Source organism: Tachypleus tridentatus, chromosome 13, assembly GCF_004210375.1.
Source record: "Tachypleus tridentatus isolate NWPU-2018 chromosome 13, ASM421037v1, whole genome shotgun sequence".
Classification (NCBI taxonomy): Eukaryota; Metazoa; Arthropoda; class Merostomata; order Xiphosura; family Limulidae; genus Tachypleus; species Tachypleus tridentatus.
Genome location: NC_134837.1, coordinates 20206865 through 20227498, shown reverse-complemented (window position 1 = coordinate 20227498; position 20634 = coordinate 20206865). Strand labels below are relative to the sequence as shown.

At 36.2% G+C, this 20634-nt stretch overlaps 2 protein-coding genes across 3 annotated transcripts in view; one reads left to right on the top strand and one right to left on the bottom strand.

Annotated features, from left to right (window-relative positions):
• LOC143239052 (gamma-tubulin complex component 4-like) overlaps positions 1-20634 on the bottom strand; it is a 403661-nt gene that overhangs the window by 271853 nt on the left and 111174 nt on the right. The window lies entirely within an intron of this gene.
• Positions 4752-20634, top strand: part of LOC143239053 (uncharacterized) — a 38214-nt gene continuing 22331 nt past the window's right edge. Inside the window, exons 1-2 of the mRNA XM_076479840.1 lie at positions 4752-4914; positions 12515-12738. Of these exons, the coding sequence (XP_076335955.1) occupies positions 4826-4914; positions 12515-12738 (313 nt within the window). The 5' untranslated portion in view covers positions 4752-4825. The remainder of the gene's footprint in view (positions 4915-12514; positions 12739-20634) is intronic.

Sequence of the window (20634 nt, the reverse complement as noted above, 5' to 3'; positions counted from 1 at the left end):
ATCCCTATAAAAGTGACGGGTTCTCGATTTCCATAGCTCAGTGTTAAGCTACTGACACGCAATACAGTTACGCCAAGACTGACTGAAGCACAACGCAACAACGCCATTGGTCACTTGGAAGCAGGCGAATCTCGATCAGATGTTGCCAGAGCTGTGAATGTCCACCAAAGCACCATCACAAGGCTATGGAATCGTCACCAACAACATGGATCAACTCGTGATCGTCCACGATCTGGCAGACCTCGTGTGACCACACCCGCACAAGATCGCAACATCCGGTTACGTCACCTTCGGAATAGGACCACCACTGCGACGTCTACTGCCTCAACCATACCAGAGCTGCGTAGGATTTCCGATCAGACCGTACACAACCGTCGACGAGATTCTCAGGCCCCATGTGCAACCCATCATGGTGAACGTCAACGACGTTTTTCAACATGACAACGCCCGTCCTCATACAGCCCGACTCACCACTGTCTTCTTGAGACACCACAACATCAACGTTCTTTCCTGGCCCTCCAGATCACCAGATTTAAACCCCATCGAACATCTTTCGGACGAGTTGGATCGACGTCTGCGACGGCAACAACCTCAACCGCAGATTCTACCTCAGCTTGCAGCAGCTTTGCAGGCTGAGTGGACAGCCATTCCACAGGATGTGATTCGTCATCTCATCGCTTCCATGGGCAGGAGATGCCAAGCAGTTATTGATGCTCACGGGGGGCATACTCGTTATTGACGTTGAGTGACGTTAAACTTCACCCAGTGAGCGTGAACTTCACCTTTGCAGACTTTGGATGCTCAGCAGTAAAAGTGCAAAGTTTCACACATGTCATACAGAACTACCCGGAATAAACATGTTAACAATTTGTCTCATATTTTGCCTTTTGCGTTTCTTTTTTTTGAAGAGTATATTTTAAAAGTCTATGTAGACTTGTTATATATACATTGAAGAAATTAAATGAGCCAGGGAAGTATGCTTTCATTTCTTGTTACTTAAAATCTGTAAATGAATAATAACATATTGCAACCAAAATTATCAGAAAACATTTTATGTGCTAACAGCGGTATGTCTGCTAACTCACACTGCTAAAAACTGAGTTTCGATGCCTGTGGTGGGCAGAGCAAGATAGACTTCTGTGTAACTTGTGCTTAATGACAAACAACAGTAACAATATTTAGAATAGACTCACTGGGTGTTTTTCTTTAATGCTTTAGTTGTCTCAATGTAAACAAAAATCATATTTGAAATTTTCTGCCTGTTAAAGAGGTTTAAAATAAGACAGTAAAATGTCAGTGATTCGTAAGTTACTCTAAACAGGGCCCGGCATGGCCAGGTGGGTTAAGGAGATCGATTTGTAATCTGAGAGTCGCGGGTTCGAATTTCCTCGTACCAAACATGCTCGTCCTTTCAACCGTGGGGGCAGGATAATGTTACGGTCAATTCCATTATTCATTGGTAAAATAGTAGCTCAAGAGTAGCTTTGCGCGAAATTCAAAAATGAACAAACGAAAGCTACTTTAAATATAGGCCTGCTTGAACCTGGCTTCCTCAACCTAAAATTACTTTGAAAAGTATCATACGCATACTGTAGCACTTTCTTTTGGGAGTTCTCCACATAATACTTTACCTTGGCTCTATAAGTTTTACTTTAACCAAACTTATTGTAGTGAAGTATAACACAGACAGTAAAATCATTATCTTAGTTGTCTGACTCATATCATTATGAGCATCAGTTGTAAGCGAAAGAACAGATTTGCAAGCAGATGGTACAGTAAGTGTTTTATTTTCAATGTATGCCATCTTGGTTGAAGGCAAAACAACTTTCTGTGGCCATTTGGAAAATAGCTTAGAAGCAGTAACATATTATTGCTAGTTGAGTTCAAGTGATCTCCTGAGTGAACTTTAGTTTATGGGCCAAAGCAGCCTCAGTGTTGTAATATTAATAACTATAATAAATGTGATTAGCAAAATTGTGGTGCAGAGTTTTAATTACCAAAGTTCAAGTAGAACTAGCATTTATGATAAAAAAGTTCTTTTCTTTGCTTACTCTTACCATGTAAATTCTTTACCCACTGTGAATAATACAATGAAATCAGTATCAAACTTATGCTAGTAGGTATATTGAAGCTACTGAATGCAAATGTATTATATTTGAGGTACTATAGTTGTGTAATGAAGCTGTAAATGTAAGAATGATAACTCTGTAGCATCTGTTATAATCAAGGCAACCACACCATTAACATATGTACTACATAACATATATGAAAAGACAAGAACTTTTTTATCATGCACATTAATACAGAAACAAGACTAGACATAGACTGAACGACTACCGGAACGTAGAACTGCACTGGTAATAGTCATCAATACTGTTTTACATAAACATTTATATGACTAAGATAGTGATTAATACTTTGCGTCAATACTGTCAAATTTTCCTTAACATATACTGCTTTGTGAGAAACAAAATCTCTGACAAAGTATCGATGTAATCACGATCCACTGAATCTTAAAAGCTTTCGAATGGTTATGATGAATATTCTTTTTCTGAATGCCTGGATCATTATCATTATTATTCTTTTCTGGACCTGGCATTTAAAAAACAATATTAATCTGATTTCTTTTGACTTTCGTTTTTCTTGGAACCCAGGACGTCATCTTTAGGCAGCTTGGAGTTGACCAAAGTAAGGTTATCTCTGATTGGATAAAAGTGTTCCTTCAGTGTCTTAACAAAAGTTCCAGCATAAAAAAAAAGAAAAAGAAAACTTTAGACATGTGTGGAATGTCTATTCTATACAAGCAATGCAGCATAAATATACTGTAAAGACGAAAGGGGAATTAAACTACAAATATATTAAAATTCTGTTGACAGTTCATTAGGTAGTCTTAATATTATATATTGATTTGTATGGGCGAATTTCTATTTTCTATGAAGACAACAACTAATCTCAGATGAAAGTTAATTTATTAAATCTGACGTTTCAGTTTATGCCTTTTCATGGGCTAATGAATGTCACAGACACCTGACTAATTGTAAATTTGGGTAGCCAAAATAAAATAAAACTACAATAATATAATGGAACAGTACACATGAATAATGCTAAAGGTTTTACTGAATGACCTAGAGTAACTTATAATAATAACAAAAGTTGAAGTAAATGAACAAATAAAATACATTTTTATAAAGTATTATACAAGCCAGACATTGTACCTGTTAATGGAAGGGCATATAGATTTAATCAAAAGAGATTACTTAAATTTTATATCTTGAAAATTTATCACAAGTCTAAAATTTTCATTCGATAAAGTTTCTCATTGATTGTATCATGTGCTTTGATGTAATATTCTGTGGTGGCTTCTTTGTTGTTGTTTGAGTTTCATGAAAAATTGAGATAAGATTTCTTCTATAGTTTGTGTCTGTGATTTGTTGGCGACACATTCGAAAGTAAACATACAGCACATCCTTCACTTATTCTGAATGTATGTACAAAGCCTCTTTACACTATTGATCTCACAATTATATAGTAAACACTATATAGTTCTTTATGTGCAAAACGGCTCGTTTGGGTTGAGAAAATATTTTACATAGAAGAGCGAACAACGTTTCGACCTTCTTCGGTCATCGTCAGGTTCACAAAGAAAGAGGTAACTGACCGGAAGCTGACCACATGTTTGAAAGGTCAACCTGACGATGACCGAAGAAGGTCGAAACGTTGTTCGCTCTTCTATGTAAAATATTTTCTCAACCCAAACGAGCCGTTTTTGCATATAAATTTCTCAACAAGTGGGTTTCTCGACATCACTGACTATATAGTTCTATTTTTCTTGTCAAAGGCTCAATTACTTTAGAATCCATATAGTAAGACAAACTACGCTGCACAACAAAGTTTTTGCTTTTTGAACACTGTTGGGTGTTCCTTATAGATTTTTGGGTGCTGATCGCGAAAATCACATCCAAATTTGCCCATCACGTACCGTTTCATCGAAATATTTAGTTTCACCAGGACATTGCTACAATGGAAAAACGATATCAGGGCAACTGGAATCCGTCAATGCTTGCTGACTGCTGTTGGACACTGCAATGTCATGCACTGGACATTGAATACAAACGAAAATCAGGAGCAAAACACTTTAATTATGTTGAACTTAATAGCGTATTAGAAACATAAACGCAATTAAATACGCTATTGCCGGTAAACAGTTAACTGTCTATTTCTCAGAGTTTCTACGTGGTGAAGCAAAACCGAAACTATATTTGTGCATACCTACCAGGTACCTGTCACAATCAGCATAAACTTTTCAGGAAGCAAAACTTTTCAAAAACATTTTTGTGCAGTGCTATTTTTCACTACTCTTATCACAATGGTCTCGGTGAATAATTCATCTACGCCATCCCGTGGGTTACCACCTCTGTATTCTGAACTTTTATGCGCTACTTACGATGTAAATATATTACTCACCGAGGCCTGAAAAAATAATAAAGATCCGAGTAACATGACATCAACAATATTAGTTAAATATCGACAATAATGAATTATAAATACAAGGTTCGATTCTTACCAAATTACGTAACCAACTTTAAAATAATTACTTTTAATTTCCTTATTATGAAAAACCAAACAATAATTAAATAGTAACAAACAAAATAATAAATTAATAATACTTACACTAAACAGTTTTGTACAGCCAACAGCTTAATAGTGATAACGAATTTTTTTTCGCTTGTGTGGTGAATTAAAGGCGATTTAGATTCGTTACATTAAGTTTAGCATTGCGTTCACGAGTGTGGCAATCGACTGACGTGAGTTGTGTTTTTGGAAAATGAATTTTCATGATCTTTTCCAACATTTATTTGGTTTTCGAAGAGAACCTGAAGATTTTCGACAACACGACAAGATAAATGAAGAAAGGTTTGTAACGTTTCTTGTACAAAAATTTGCAGAACTAGAACATTTACTGGTATAACTATAAGCTGTAGTTCTACAAATTAGAATTAGGCCTAATCGCTAACGTTAACTGTTACTAAATATAAGTGTTAGTGAAGTAGAAAAGAGAAGCGAAGAACTAACATAAAATCAATTTGCACTCAGACACCAGTAATGACACAGACTATTTTCAGAAAAAAATTTTAGCAAAAATATTTCATTAAAAAATCCTTTTTTTTTTGCATACAAAATACCTCCAATCTTTACTAAAAGTCTACCATATTTGTGAAGATACACATGATGTATTAAAGTTATAATGCAATTACGCAATGTGTGCAAATGTGTAGATGAACTTCTGTATATTATACTGAGCCTGTAACAAATAAGTTACATTAATCTTACAAATATTAAACCCATCAGACCTGATTGTATGAACTTGCCTATTCTTTTGACTGTAATGGTAAAAACTTTAAATGTGGATCCATGATGTAACATCAAGATAAATGGAAGTAACTTGCATGAACCAGCATCTTTAGTTAGTTGTTGTGTAATGTTGGTTTCCATCTTTAATATTCTATCTTTTATTGCTGGCAATTCTATAATGCACTGACTATTTTTTTCTTTTTTGAAAAACCATCAAAAAGGAAAGGAGCACATTGTAGCAATGATTATTTTAATATACTCTTTATCACTAAATGGTTTTTCATATTGAGGAATAAATAATCTTTGGAAACTCAAAACTAGCAGCAACTAAGTTGGAACTACTTGAAACAATTTCATGAAAACATTTGACTGCATGATGTTGCTGACTTCTTGAGAAATGTGTTATTTTGTTCTCGCCATGCTTGTTACAAAACCATTTATGAACAGTTTCATAATGCTGCATTATGGAGGAAGTCCTGCACACCACTGTTTCAGAACATAAGATTCATAATGCTCTATGACCCTTTTTGATTATGCTAAATCTTTCAGTGTATGATTATTCAAAACCTCTGCTACTGCACCTTTCATTTTAACATTTTTGTTTTTTTGTTGGTTGAGCTGACATTGACAAGTATGAAAGGGTAAATACAATTTAAAAATATCAGTTAACTTAAGTGTGATAATGTAACTTACCATAACATAACAGCAGGTGAAAATTTATAATTGGTATAAAAATAAATTATAATTAACTAACTGATCAAAAATATATGTATACCACACCAAGGAACATAATTTTAACAATATAATTCATATATTTACTGTAAAAAAGTAAATGCCTATTTGCCGTTATCATCACTAAGTATCCAGTATTCACTTGCAAACAACAGAAGAAAAATATAAGCAGAGAGAAGCCAATACCAACAGTTCTGTTTCTCCTCAGATACTGATGTGTACACTGCATGTGTGAGGAATTCAAAATGTGTCATCTGCCGCCACTAGGGCGTGAGACATCTCCCATGAACATTTTTCATTGCTCCTGGGTTAGAGAAAATCATTTGCTGCTGCATTTGTAATAATGATAATCATTATATACATGTTATGGGTTAGTATTAGGGTTTAAAGAATCAAGAGGTGGCACTGCATGTTGCATGCCAGCAAAATGTTTTCATGTGCCACACATTCACCATCACTGTTCTAAGCTATTGATTGGTTATTCACATACACTGCTGGCCAAAATCTTAAGGCCAATGAACATAAAGAAAAAATATCTATTTTGCATTGTTAGAGTCAACTACTTATTTGAGTAGAGCTTTGAAAGATGAAAATAAGAAAAGGGAAAATAAAAATACAAAAACTTTTGTTAGCATATAATAGGGAAAATGTGAACACTATAAATTGGCCTAAATACTAGCTGGTCAAAAGTTTAAGACCACACTGAAATGAAGCGCTAATTTGTGTTCAACCATTAGCATTGTCAACATCTCCTGTGTTTTATTAGGTAAAATCATGGCAAAGGCTAAAAGTTGACAGAGTTTGAACGCGGCAGAATTGTCGAGCTGCAAAAGCAAGGTCTCTCTCAACGTGCCATTGCTGGTGAGATTGGGTGCTGTAAAACTGCTGTTGCAAATTTCTTAAAAGACCCTGAGGGATATGGAATGAGAATTTTAAGTGGTCAGCCCAAGAAAATTTCGCTGGTGTTGAGCAGGAGGATTCAAAAGGTTGTCCAGCAAGACACTGGCCGATCGTTGAACCAGATTAAGGCCCTTATGGACACAGACTGCAGCTCAAGAACAATAAGACGGCATATACGAGAGAAAGGCTTTACAAACCGTAAACGTCTTCAAAGGCCACACCTCAAAACAGCTCGGTTAAACTATGCTGAGAAGCACCAAACACGGGATGTAGAAAAGTGGAAGAAGGTTTTGTTCTCTGATGAGAAAACATTTAACCTGGATGGTCCAGATGGCTTCCAACGTTACTGGCACGATAAGGATATCCTACCAGAGACATTTTCTACATGATACAGTGGAGGAGGTTCCATCATGATATGGGGTGTTTTCTCCTTCCATGGAACAATGGAGTTTCAGGTTATACAGGGGCGTCACACAGCAACTGGCTACATTGGCATGTTGGTATTGACTGAAGGCCCTCACTTGTGTGGAAATAACCGGATCTTTCAGCAGGACAATGCTGCAATCCACAGTGCCTACAGGACAAAGGACTTTTTCATGGCGAATAATGTGATTCTTTTGGACCATTCAGCGTGTTTGTTTGAATTGAACCCCATTGAAAATGTCTGGGGTGGATGGCAAGGGAAGTCTATAGAAATGGACATCAATTCCAAACTGCATGATCTTCGTGAAGCCATCTTCACCACTTGGAATAACATTTGAGCCAGCCTTCTGCAAACGTTTATATCAACCATGCCAAAGCGAATGTTTGAAGTTATTTACAATGATGGCCGTGCACCTCACTACTGAGACCTCTTGTTGGGCATTTTCTACCCTGTTTAGGACTTCTTTTTTGTGTGATCTTAAACTTTGACCAGCTACTATTTAGGCTAATTTCATAGTGTTCACATTTTTCCTATTAAGTGCTAAAGTTTTTTATTTTATTTTCCTTTTTCTTATTTTCATCTTTCAAAGCTCTACTCAAATAAGTGGTTGAGTCTAACAAAGCAAAATGCATATTTTTTTCTTTATGTTCATTTGCCTTAAGATTTTGGCCAGCAGTGTATCATATATTGAAGTAAGTGGATATAGGGAACCATTTTAAAAATTGAGAGAGATAAATGAGGCCACCATGTTTGATTCAGTACACAAGTCATATCTCAACAAAATACAAAGATATGAAATTCTTATTTTATATTCTAGCATGATAATATTATTAATTTGTGTTCCTAATTAGTACTATAGACTTAGTATTTTAACATCACAAACATCTATGTTTAACAAATGCTGCATTCAATATGCATGTTTAGATGTGTTCTTTTATTATTTACTTTTAAATTAAGAAATTATATTTACTTTTAAATTAAGAAAGTATATTTACTTTAAGTTAAGAAATTAATTCACATATAATATTAAAAGTTTGAATTATAATCTGTAATTCAATTTCAAACTTCATAAAATAGTAGTTGAATAAAATTTTGAATGCAAGTTAACAAAGAGGATGACATAACCTTTGACCCCCTGACCTGCTATGAAAGGATTAAGCCATACTACAAATTTAGCCATATATATTAGGTAATCCTAATAGTAAATTTGTTTTTTTTTATTTTAGGTTCTTAACACTATAGGGTAATTTCACCTTATGTGAGTATAGTAATTTAAGGTTACATAAAGCTCAATATTTCAGTGGCATTTATTTTGTGTGTATGTTAAAAATAATATTTAAGATTAATATATTTTAAAACTAGAAATTCAATTTCAGTAACTGATCAATACAAAGAGACCCTGTAAGAAAAATGAACAAATAAATCGAGGTTTAAGTGTGCTTCAAAACATAATCTTAACAAAAAAAATATTGTTTTGTAAAGCTTAGTACTTTTCACAAAATTAGCTTGAGTGTTTCTTACCTTATGTCATGATATGATGTATCTCCCAAAATTAAAGTAATTTTCTGTTAACAGACATAATACAAACAATTCGTGACACAATGTTGTTGTGTTGGCTCGTATAATGTTGATACTTCTCTGGGTATTATACTGGCAGTGGGTTAGCCCTGTCCATGATTTTTCATGGGTGTCTGTAAGACTGTCTCATCTCATTGGTAATTTACTGCTGGTATTACTAGCAGGTAGCAACAAGTTGATCCTAATCACACTGTGTCAGGGCTCGGGAGGTGTTGGCAAGACAACATTGGTCTCTTGGATGACTTAATTGAGAATTACCTTGGTAGCAACATTTTTCAACATTTAGCAACAGAGTAGGTATCTAGAGATTTTAATTAAAGTGGCTGACAAACCTGGTAAATTTTATAAGAATTGAAAATTAAGTGTAATAAGTAGTGTAAAATTGTTAAATGAATAACAAAAACTTAAATTCTTGAACATTTGCTGAGTGGATAAATCAAAGTTCTTTCTCATTTTCTAAGGAGAAACAAGTGCCCTCCTTTTTTGTAGATGCACAAGGTAGTAGTAGAAATTAAAGCTGATAAGTATCCTATAACTTATCAGCCTAACTGGTATTAGAGCTAGTAATGTATTAGGTTCATAGCCTGAATTCAGCCTGAGGCATAGATTCAGATATTCTTTAATAATTACAAGTTAGGTAATTTAGCAAAAAAATAAAATTAAAAAATAAAGTAAAAGTTTTATGCATTTACATCAATCAACTGTGTTAATATGTACTGCCACTGGAGCATGATTATAAATTAGTACAATTTGTTGATGCTGTGAAACTCTTTCAGTGTTGCTATAAAAATCATTACCAAAATGTTGAGGTATCATAAAATTGCTTGAATCAGTTGGTGAGTTGGAAAATTCTTGTTAAATGATACAAGGTTTGTAATAATTACCTCTCGTCCTCATTAAAATGTGATCATTAGGTTCCATTACAAGATTGAGCTGAAAGTTGTGTTATAATTTCACTACATTGAGTACATTGGTTTTTTCTTATGATAAGTTATTGTAACCCAAATGAATTAATTTATGCTATGAAGCTGCTACTTTAAAGCTATGTATTAATTTTAATTTTACATTCTATTCCCAGTATTCAGTAGCTACATGATAGTCCAGCAGATAATTTTGAAATTGTGAGGAAAGAAAGCATGAAATAGGCTTACATATAATATGATATGGAGCTTCATATAGAAGTAAGGCCCACAACAGATCTTGCTCCAGACAGCAGCTGTCTCTTATTCCAACAAGTAACAAAACACATTCTGTAAATGCAAAATGATGTAGGCATGGCAATGCTAAGAATAATGCAAACAATAATATAGAGATGATACAGTTGTATGTAGGCCATCTCTACATGACATTCATTATTAAAACTTAATGTTACAATGTAAAATGCACAAATAGAAAATAGTCACAAGGCTGGTGAATTTGACCATTTTCAAAGCAAGAGCCTGTAGTAATCAAGACATATTTTAGCTCGACTTGGTTTACATTGTAGGTTTTTAATTATGATGCGCTGATGCCAGTACTGATGTGACCATGGTATGATAAACTTCATTTTAATGGTTAGGAATATATAACTGGTAATATTAAAGTCAAGAATGCATTTTACATCAAATTGTAATATTGAAAGCCATGTAGCTTAGGGATGATAAGTATATAGCTATGTCATCCTTATGTTCTTTATATTTGTATTGTTTTGGTACTATGTTATATGAATGTGTGTGTATATATATGTATAAAGTTTGTTATTCAGATTTTATAAAAGTTTTAATAAATGACAATATTTTATTATTAATGTTGAAATATTGTTTAAAAATTAATATTTAATGGATTTAATAAAGCAACTTTAAATAGAATTATTAAAATATTCTGTGATAAATATAAGGAAGTATTAAATAAATATAAAGAAATAAAAAAATTTTACTAAAAGTGTATGATAACTAGTTTTAGTTGTTAAGGTCATGTAGACAATTTGGCACTACTTTATGCAGATAAAAACCTGCATATAAAGGCTTGTTTAGAGTCTGAAAATTGGTAGTTGTTGTAGACTTAATGGGTGGTGGTTAGGAGTCATACTAGTTTAGATAACTGGTTGGGATCCTTCTTGCTTGTATAATTCGTCTAATGGGCTTTTAATTAGTGCTTTACTACCATAATTGGGGCTGGAATGTCAACTTCAGGAGGTGAGTTTATTTTTCTTATTTACCTCCCCAGTGGGTGGTGGAACCTTATTATTATTATTTTTTCCTTCTTTTACTTTGGAGAGCAGTCTCCTCACAATTGTCTTCAGGCAGTGAAGGGTGATATAGATGCAAGACATTGTGGACTTAAGCACTCACATCTCGGTCACTCTCGTAATTTATATTTACATTTCTTTGTTTATTTTATTATTTAATTATTTTCCATATGAAACTGGCAAAAGGAGGTTAAGACAAAAACAGTGTATCCCCACCACAGTGTGGGTCCTACTTCCTCATTCGTCTCCAAAACCTAGGGTACATTATATATTCCACACTATAGCCTGTACCCTGGGGATCCTTTCAATTGGTGCAGTGCTTTTTCTTTTGGGCTTGTTCATGTTTATAACAGACTAACATTAGTCAGAGGTTTAGATTTTTACATGAAAATTATGCTAAACTTTAGATGGAAGTTATATGTTGCAGATGAAAGAGTTAAGTAGTGTTAACTTTCGATAGCAGCCATATTGGAATACAATATAGTAGGTGTTTAGGGAAAGATCCACAATAGATTTTAGATTTACATGAATCTTTTTATGAAAATGTATATCTATGCCAGATTCCAGGTATTTGACATCACTTGCTTCATTTGAAGCATGTATTTTAGGTAATGTTGGTTTTGTACTAGAATATAAGACAGTGGATGGTTGGGGGCTAAGTTTATAAGGGACATAGCTTCATGATTCAGATTGGATGTTTGATATTCATAGGAACTCACTCAATAGCATGTCTGAAGAAAAGGCCTTTGACATAGTCATGGACAAGTCAAACTAACAAACCAGCTCTCTGTTGTTAGTGGTGAAGCTAATACAATTTTTGGTTTATTTATAGATATATTGGTAACAAGTTAAAAAAAATCTCTAAGCTAATATTAACTTAACAGCAGAACAAACTGTTTTTGACCAAAGGGAACATGCAGATACTGAGATCCATAGTTTATTGTATAATGGTTTATATCTATTTACTGAATAAGGAAACAGAAGGAAAAATGTAGGTAGCTTTCCTCTTTGATTACTTTTATTTTCTACACAAATTACATACATATTGAAGGTAGTAGAGATTATTAGAGTTAGTTCTTTTTATTTTACTGTAACTTCCACATACAGTAATGTAATTTTCTCTCAAACAGTATGACATTTATAAGTAACAATACATTGATTGTGAAAAGATTTAGAACATGTTTTGATTTTATTGATAGCTTATGTTAAATGTAGCCATTATAAACTGTTAAACCAAGAAGTTAAAGATTTGTAAAGCATTGTGTAATATTACATTATGAATTGAGACTTTTTCTTTTCAGTGAAAAAGAATTTTTAGATGATTTCTTCAGGAAGACACCAAATATATGGATGTTTGGTGATCATAACAGTGAAGAAAAAGATGACACTGAAAGACATTCTGGCAGCAAAACTGGGTTATTTCAATTTGATGAAGCACTTAGAGAACCTTTTGAAATGTTTAAACATTTTCAAAAAATTTTCCTTAACTTTGGAATGTTAGAACATTTATCTCCACCAGAAACAGGTAGGTAGGTTTCTTCATTATGCATAGTTATTGTATCAAAAAATATTCAATTTTGATATTCATAATGTTTGAATATTCAATATCACATCCATATATTAAATTAATAAATATATTGTTTTATACAGTGCATTTAAAAAGTTAAAGAAATCTAAAACTTCTAAAACATGCACATCTCTTCCAAAATCATAGCTGTTATTTGACTGCTAGGTTTTTTTTTCCTTTGCCCATCAAAGCATTGATCTTATTTGTTTTTCTCAGTTGCTCCAGCCCTTAATTGTCCTTCATAGCATTTATCTAGTAATACTCTCCACCTGTGTAAGTGTGCTCTTTATCTGATACTGTACATAAGCACCTCATTTAGAAAATTTACCAATTTGTTAAACAAAGCATCACAAACAGATTTCCCAGTGCTATGATCATTTGGAGGTACTTTGAGTTTTTCTATTCACAAGCCATTACATGGAATGGATTTCTGGATTATTTTGGTATGGAGGCAAATCAAGTCTCTCCTATTCCACCTATGATAATTAGCATTGCATAACAAATGGGATGTGGGTCAGGGCCACTCTTGATTAAAACTTTCAGTGACCTCATTTGTAGTGAGATTGAGACAATAATTTGGTGATATGTACAGTTGTGGGCATCCCTCTGATGAGAATTTAGATTCAATTTTTTCTATACCTCCTTTAAATCTCTTGACTTCTCAGTCACCACAAGATTATACAGAGGGGTGAATATTTTCATTGCTACATTGTAAGGTCCTTTATTTTGTTATCATGGGAGCTTACTCTTTGTCAAGTATTGTCCAAGCTTTTTATATATATATAAATAAAAGCAATTCTACACTAGTAGTATTGAGGTTGGAGCATGCTCTGTAGAAAAGAGGTGTTCCATAAGACTACCTATTGGCTGATTGGATGGTATTACTGTTATGTTGAACCAGCTACTCATGGACTATCATTAGTAAAGCATAAGGGGATCCAGCCCATCTCTGCCAGTCATGAGATTGAACAACTTGGAGTTGGTTATTTTAAATGTAGAGAACGTGGTCCACCTATTGCACTGTTTCTAGAGCACTGTTCTCCTGGACTCCCCATTGAGCTTTACACCCCATATTCTACAAGTGGAGCTAGGCAGTACCTACCACACTCGGTTTCTAGTCACTAACTAAGGTGGTAGTAGAGTGAATTCCTCTACTCTTGGAGAAGAGGGTGAAGTTGGGAGCCCTCCCACTCAGGTTCCTGGATGGTTTGTTTTTTTTCTAGATGTTGGTATAAGAGACACCAACATATGAAGGAGCTTACTAGTTCAAATTTGACGCTTAGCTATGTAGTTGGGTTGAACGTGGCTCTTCTTTTTGATCAATATTGGTTCAGTACATTGTTCTTGGAAGAGGGTCCATCGTCTTCTCATAATTCCAAATACAGAGTGGCTCCATACTGGACCTTTGGTTGAGCATGGTTTGTTCCATGTTCTTCCTATAATTTCAGGGGTAAGCAAAACTTATTGTTATTGGGGAATAAAGATGAGTGTTCATAATTCCAGATCATATGAGAGTGATGCATCAAATGTTAGCTCTCTTCATAATCTACTTTGGTCTGGCTGATTTTCAGATCAAGAAGCAATTACTATTTGAAAACACATGGATATAATTTTAATAACATTTAAAATTCTATTTAGTCACTGAATTAATTGAAACAAGATAAGTTTCTATTGTAAATTAAATAAGAGTGTGATACACACAGAGACAACAATTGAAATAAGGATATAAAATAAACTTGGTGTTGTAGACTACATAATACATAAACTGATATATAAAGGTGTGTCTGCTTGTATCAAACTGCCAGCAGGTCAGAAAATGATGAATGGAGATTGTAAACAGCCTGTTGGTTACCCTGTAACGTGTTGCTTTAAGCCATATTGGTTGTAAGCAAACATTGTTGTCCTAACAACAGTTTTCTTCACATCTTATTGTTGGGTGTCGTTACAGCTAAAGAACATGTGCAGTAATTGTCTATGACAAACATGGTGTAAGCAATAGCAATTTCTATTATAAATTAAACAAGTGTGAGTTTTATGCACACACACATATATGTGCAGTAATTGTCTATGACAAACATGGTGTAAGCAATAGCAATTTCTATTATAAATTAAACAAGAGTGTGATTTTTATGCACACACACATATATGCTCAAATAATTAGAAATCACTACATTAACTGGAAAGTTATGAAATCAATATTTTTATTACATTGAAATGAACTGCATCACAAAACTGAATACAAGCCATAATCTTAACACATTCCATGCATATTTGTGAATAATTATGCAAACAAATTAGTGTAGCAAGGACAACATGGACTTGAAAATAGTTTTCACCTGTTTTTTAAGAATTAATAAAGTTATGGTCAGAAAACTACCTTAAAATTGAAACATGTCCATTCCATGTGATGAAAGCAATATTGAATAGAAGACAAAATGTTGAAACACAGTGTTACTAAAATACACTGACTTTTTATGTATCAGAAGATGTTAATCTAATTTTCTTTACCAATAATTATTCTATGAATAGGCCACCTTTGCTACTAATGTTTCTTAAATAATATCATGGTATATCTATACTTACTGCTAATTTCATTGATAATTCATAGACAAACACTTGTTTCTTTAGCTTTTGTATCAGGATAATATCTTGGGATGACTAACATCATGAACTTAATACAATTTATCAATTACATCATGATATAGAATGGGTGGAGTTTACAATGTATATATATTTGTAAATCACAGTATTTCAAGTTTTCAACTAATGTTACTACAAGTTGCTCCTTTACTTTTATAAATATATAGGTAAGCTCATACTTCATTTTTAACATATGGTTGTTGAAAATGTTCATTTTGTATATCCATGTAATATACAGTCATGTGAAAAAGTTAGGACACCCTATGAAAGCCTGTGTATTTTTGTAACATTTTTGGATATCTATATATTTAATCTAATTTCAAAAATACTGAGGGATTATAGGAATATAACTAAACAATTAAAACTGAAGAAAAGACTTTCAAGATCTTCTGTAAATGTAATTCTACAAAAATGCATATTCTAACTGAGGAAAAAATTAGGACACCCTACCCCTAATAGCTAGTGTTACCCCCCTTTGGCTGAAATAACTGCAGTGAGATGCTTCTTGTAGCCACCTACCAGTCTTTGACATCAGTCTGAAGAAAGTTTGCCCCACTTTTCAGTGCAGAATTCTTTCAGCTGTGAGATGTTTGAGGGGTTTCTTGCATGTACAGCCCATTTCAAGTCACCCCACAGCATCTCAATGGGATTAAGATCTGGGCTTTGACTAGGCCATTCCAGGACTCTCCATTTCTTAGTTTTCAGCCAGTCCTTGGTGGATTTACTGGTATGTTTTGGGTCATTGTCATGTTGCAGAGTCCAGTTCTACTTCAGCTTTAATTTTCTTACAGATGGTCTCACATGATCCTCAAGCACCCTCTGATACATAGTAGAGTTCATGGTGGATTCTATGATTGTGAGCTGTCCAGGTCCTGCCTGCAGCAAAGCAGCCCCAAATCATGACACTTTCACCTCCATGCTTCACAGTTGGTATGAGGTTCTTTTCCTTTATTTGGTCCAATTTTGGACTCATCTGTCCAAAGAACATTATTCCAGAAGCCCTGGTCTTTGTCTACATTCTCTCTAGCAAACTTCACTCTGGCCTTGATGTTTCTCTTAGAGAACAAAGGATTCCTCCTTGCACACCTCCCATGCAAGTTAAACTTGTGCAGTCTCTTTCTGATCCCCTTGATGTGGATTCCTGTACGTGGTGAGGGGACCTCCAAGCAAAGGTTCTGTTCTGTCTGGTTACTTTCTCTGGGATCTAAACATCCACCCACGTGTTTGCTGTGCATCGCGATCTGTGAATAGTAGAGAGGATCCTGGTGGTTGAGGGGTCCAACCCTAACACACCACTATGGCCTTGAATTCCTGTAGACGGGTGGCCTTTGGGTGGCCCCCTTGGGTCAATCGGCTGGTCCACTTGGGCTAGAGTCAACCAAGTACCAGTGTTGGAAGTTCTCAACGGGTGTTGTGGACATTGTGCCTGATGCTGGTGTTTGGGTATAGTGCTTACGAAACCCTGGCGTTGTTGCATTGTCCTTGCATGACATTGTAGTGCATCCCCACCTTCCATGGTGGGTGGGGTCAGTGGGTACTGAAATTTTCTCTTTCACTATAGATCCTTCTTCAAAAATTTTAAATAAAATAGTGAAAAAAACAGTCAATAGGTAAAGGATTACATCTTGAAGACTGAGCAACAATCTTCAACATCTGTAACACACGTACCCCATTTTCTTATATTACATTCTCTTTTAGAAAAACCTTTAGGGCAAATGACCCCCTTTTTTATTCAGAAGGGACTAGAGGGTCTTGCTGGCTCTCCAAAGTCAGTAAAGAAGCTTTGATCTGGAGACATATTGGTTGAAACATCCACATCCCAACACAGTGAACTTCTCTTGAATTCAACGGCAATTGGGGATATACCTATTGAGGTTACCTCTCATGCTACCTTAAACTCATCACGAGGAGTTATTGTTGACAGGGATTTGAAGAACGTCCCTGAGTCAGAGATTCTCGCTGTTCTCTCCACTCAAGGAGTTTCTGCAGTGAGGCGCATCTCCACTATCAAAGATGGAGTTACACTGCCAACAAATACCCTCGTTTTAACATTTACATCATCACGCACCTGCCACCATCAAGGCAGGTTATCTCATTTGCAGGGTTTGGCCATACATACCAAACCCTCTCCGATGTTTCCAATGTCAGAGATTCTGCCACTCAAAGACATCTTGTCGTGGTTCCCTGATATGTGCTCGTTGTGGAGGCAAGGACCACGATACCTATGACTGTGGCATGAACACACATTGCGTAAACTGCAATGGTTCTCACCCCTCTTACTTTCATTCTTGCTCAAAATGGTTGAAGGAAAGAGAGGTGCAGCATTTGAAAACGACTCAAAATTAGTTATCCTGAGGCTCGGAAATTGCTGCCCGCCACTCCATCTCGGACATATGCTGCTGCACTTCATTCCACAACTACAGTGGGAGTGCAGACAGATCTCTCAGTGTCTCCAAGAGAATCGTTTTCAAAACAGATGAAAAGCCTTTTGACCTCCGTGGTTAAAAAGGTTGATGAATCGACTTCCACATCCATCTATGTTCCTCCCATACCTTCCAACAAACCTCAAGATCCACATCCTTCAGTTTCAAATACAGGCATTTCTTCTGATACATCTTTTTCTCCCACCCCAAGTGGCAAAACAAATATTCGTTTGCGTCCTCAGTCACTGGAATCCCCTTCCAATAACAAAGACCTGCCCACTCGACCCAGGGCAGGATCCATGGAGGTTGATAGACCTCCTCCAACTAAGGACAGTAAAGAAAAAAGACGTGGTCGTAAACAAAAGGGTTCTCCAGCTACTTCACCTACCCATCATTAAAAATGGCCACCTTGATACAATAGAACTGTTGAGATTTACGTTCTAATCTGGATGATATCAAAACGCTGATTGCTTCCTACCATCCTGTTTGTCTTTCCTTACAAGAAACATTTCTCAAATCTGCTGATACAGTCACCATTCAGCAGTTTTTCTGTACAGAAATGACAGGCTGTGTGATGGATGGGTACATGAAGGGGTGGCACTATTGGTTAATCAGCATGTGCCCACCCTGTCTTTGTCACTCAACACACCCTTGGAGGCTGTAGCCATCCGTGTTCCCTTGGGTCATACCATTACTGTTTGTTCTCTCTACCTGTCCCCTGGAGAGACATATGATCAATCAGACCTTGATGCTCTCGTAGAACAGTTGCCATCTCCATTTCTAATCCTGGGGGATTTTAATGGACATCATCCCCTCTGGGGAAGTGCTGTTATTGATGGGAGGGGTCACTCTGTAGAACATATGCTCTCTGATCACAATCTTTCTCTTTTCAATACTGGTTCTTCCACTTATTTTCATGCACCTAGTCAGTCCTTTACTGCTATTGATCTCTCGGTTTGCTCCCCTTAATTATTCTCCCATTTTTCATGGAGGGTTGACAGTAATCCACTAGGCAGCGATCATTTTCCTGTCCTTTTGAGAGAGACTGGCCGTGGTCTATGCCACCCTACCCGCGTGCCCCAGTGGAAGCTGGATCAGGCAGACTGGTCCACTTTCACTGCTCTCGCAGAACTTGATCCTGCCATCGTATATCAGCCATCAATAGACGACTGTGTGGTAGCGGTAACTGACTGTATTATACAAGCAGCTGCTCACTGTATTCCTAAAACCTCGACACGTTTTTCGTGATATCCTCGTCCGTGGTGGAATCCTGCTTTCCACTTAGCATGGAAGGCTCAAAAACAGGCCTGGGATACTTTTCGTAGATATCCCACACTTTCAAACCGTGTCGCTTTCCAACGGGCCTGTGCACATGCCAGGTGGATAAGACGTCAAAGCCAGAAGGAATCTTGGATTAAGTTCACGACTAGCATGTCTTCTACCACCAGTTCCAAGATCATATGGGACAGGATTCAAAAGGTTAATGGGCACTACAATTCTGTCCCCCTCTCGATCTTACTCTCTGATGGTCAGGAGGTGGCAGATATCCGGAGCATCGCTGATACTCTGGGTTTTTGCTGGGTATCTAGCACTTCTGCTTGTTCCTCCACCTTCTTGGCCATCAAGACATGGGCAGAGCGTTCACCTCTTTTTTTTCGAACTGACTGTTTCTTTGATTATAATTGTCCCTTTACACTGGTGGAACTGAAAATGGCCCTTCATTGGTCTGCCAGTACATCTGTTGGACCTGATGATGTTCATTATGACATGCTGTACCATCTATCTCCTGCTTCTCTTGATGTCCGTCTGATTGTCTTTAACCAGATCTGGCAGGAGAATGTTTTTCCTGATGCCTGGCACCAGGCTATTATTTTACCTTTCTCTAAGCCAGGGAAAGATCCCAAGATTCCTTCAAACTACCATCCAATTGCTTTGACGAGCTGTCTCTGTAAGACCTTGGAAAGGATGGTTAATGCTCGTCTTGTTTGGTTCCTTGACTCAAACAACCTCCTCTCGCCCACCCAGTGTGGGTTCCGATGACAGCACTCCACCACAGACCACCTAATTCATCTTGAAACATCAATCAGAGAAGCCTTTCTCAACCGCCAACATCTTGTATCAATATTCTTTGACATAGAGAAGGCTTACGACACAACATGGAGGTATGGCGTTTTGCAAGACCTCCATACATATGGGTTACGTGGCCATCTACCCATGTTTATTAAAAATTTTTTAATGGACAGGAGATTCCAAGTTCGTGTGGGTTCGACACTTTCCCGTTCTTTTGTACAGGAACGTGGAGTCCCTCAAGGCTGTGTTTTGAGTGTCACACTTTTCAGTATAAAGATAAATGCCATCACTGAACAACTCCCTCACTGTTGTGAATTGGCTGTATCTCGACAACTTTTACATCTCATGTCAGTCGTCGAACATGAGATGTATTGAGCGGCAATTACAAACTACCCTCAATCGTGTACTAAAGTGGACTATGGCGAACGGCTTTAATTTCTCTCTCTCTAAAACCGTATGCATGCACTTTTGCCACCAACAGGGTATTCACCCTGATCCTGAAATTCATATCGGTGAAGTTTTGCTACCAATGGTCCCTGAGACCAAGTTCTTGGGGCTTATCTTTGACCGTAAGCTGACCTTTATACCACACTTAAAGCAGCTTTGGGTCAAATGCACAAGAGCACTGAACATCCTCCGTGTCTTCTCTTCTAGCAGTTGGGGAGCAGATCGATGCTCAATGTTAAAGGTGTATCGTGCTCTTATTCGATCAAAACTCGAC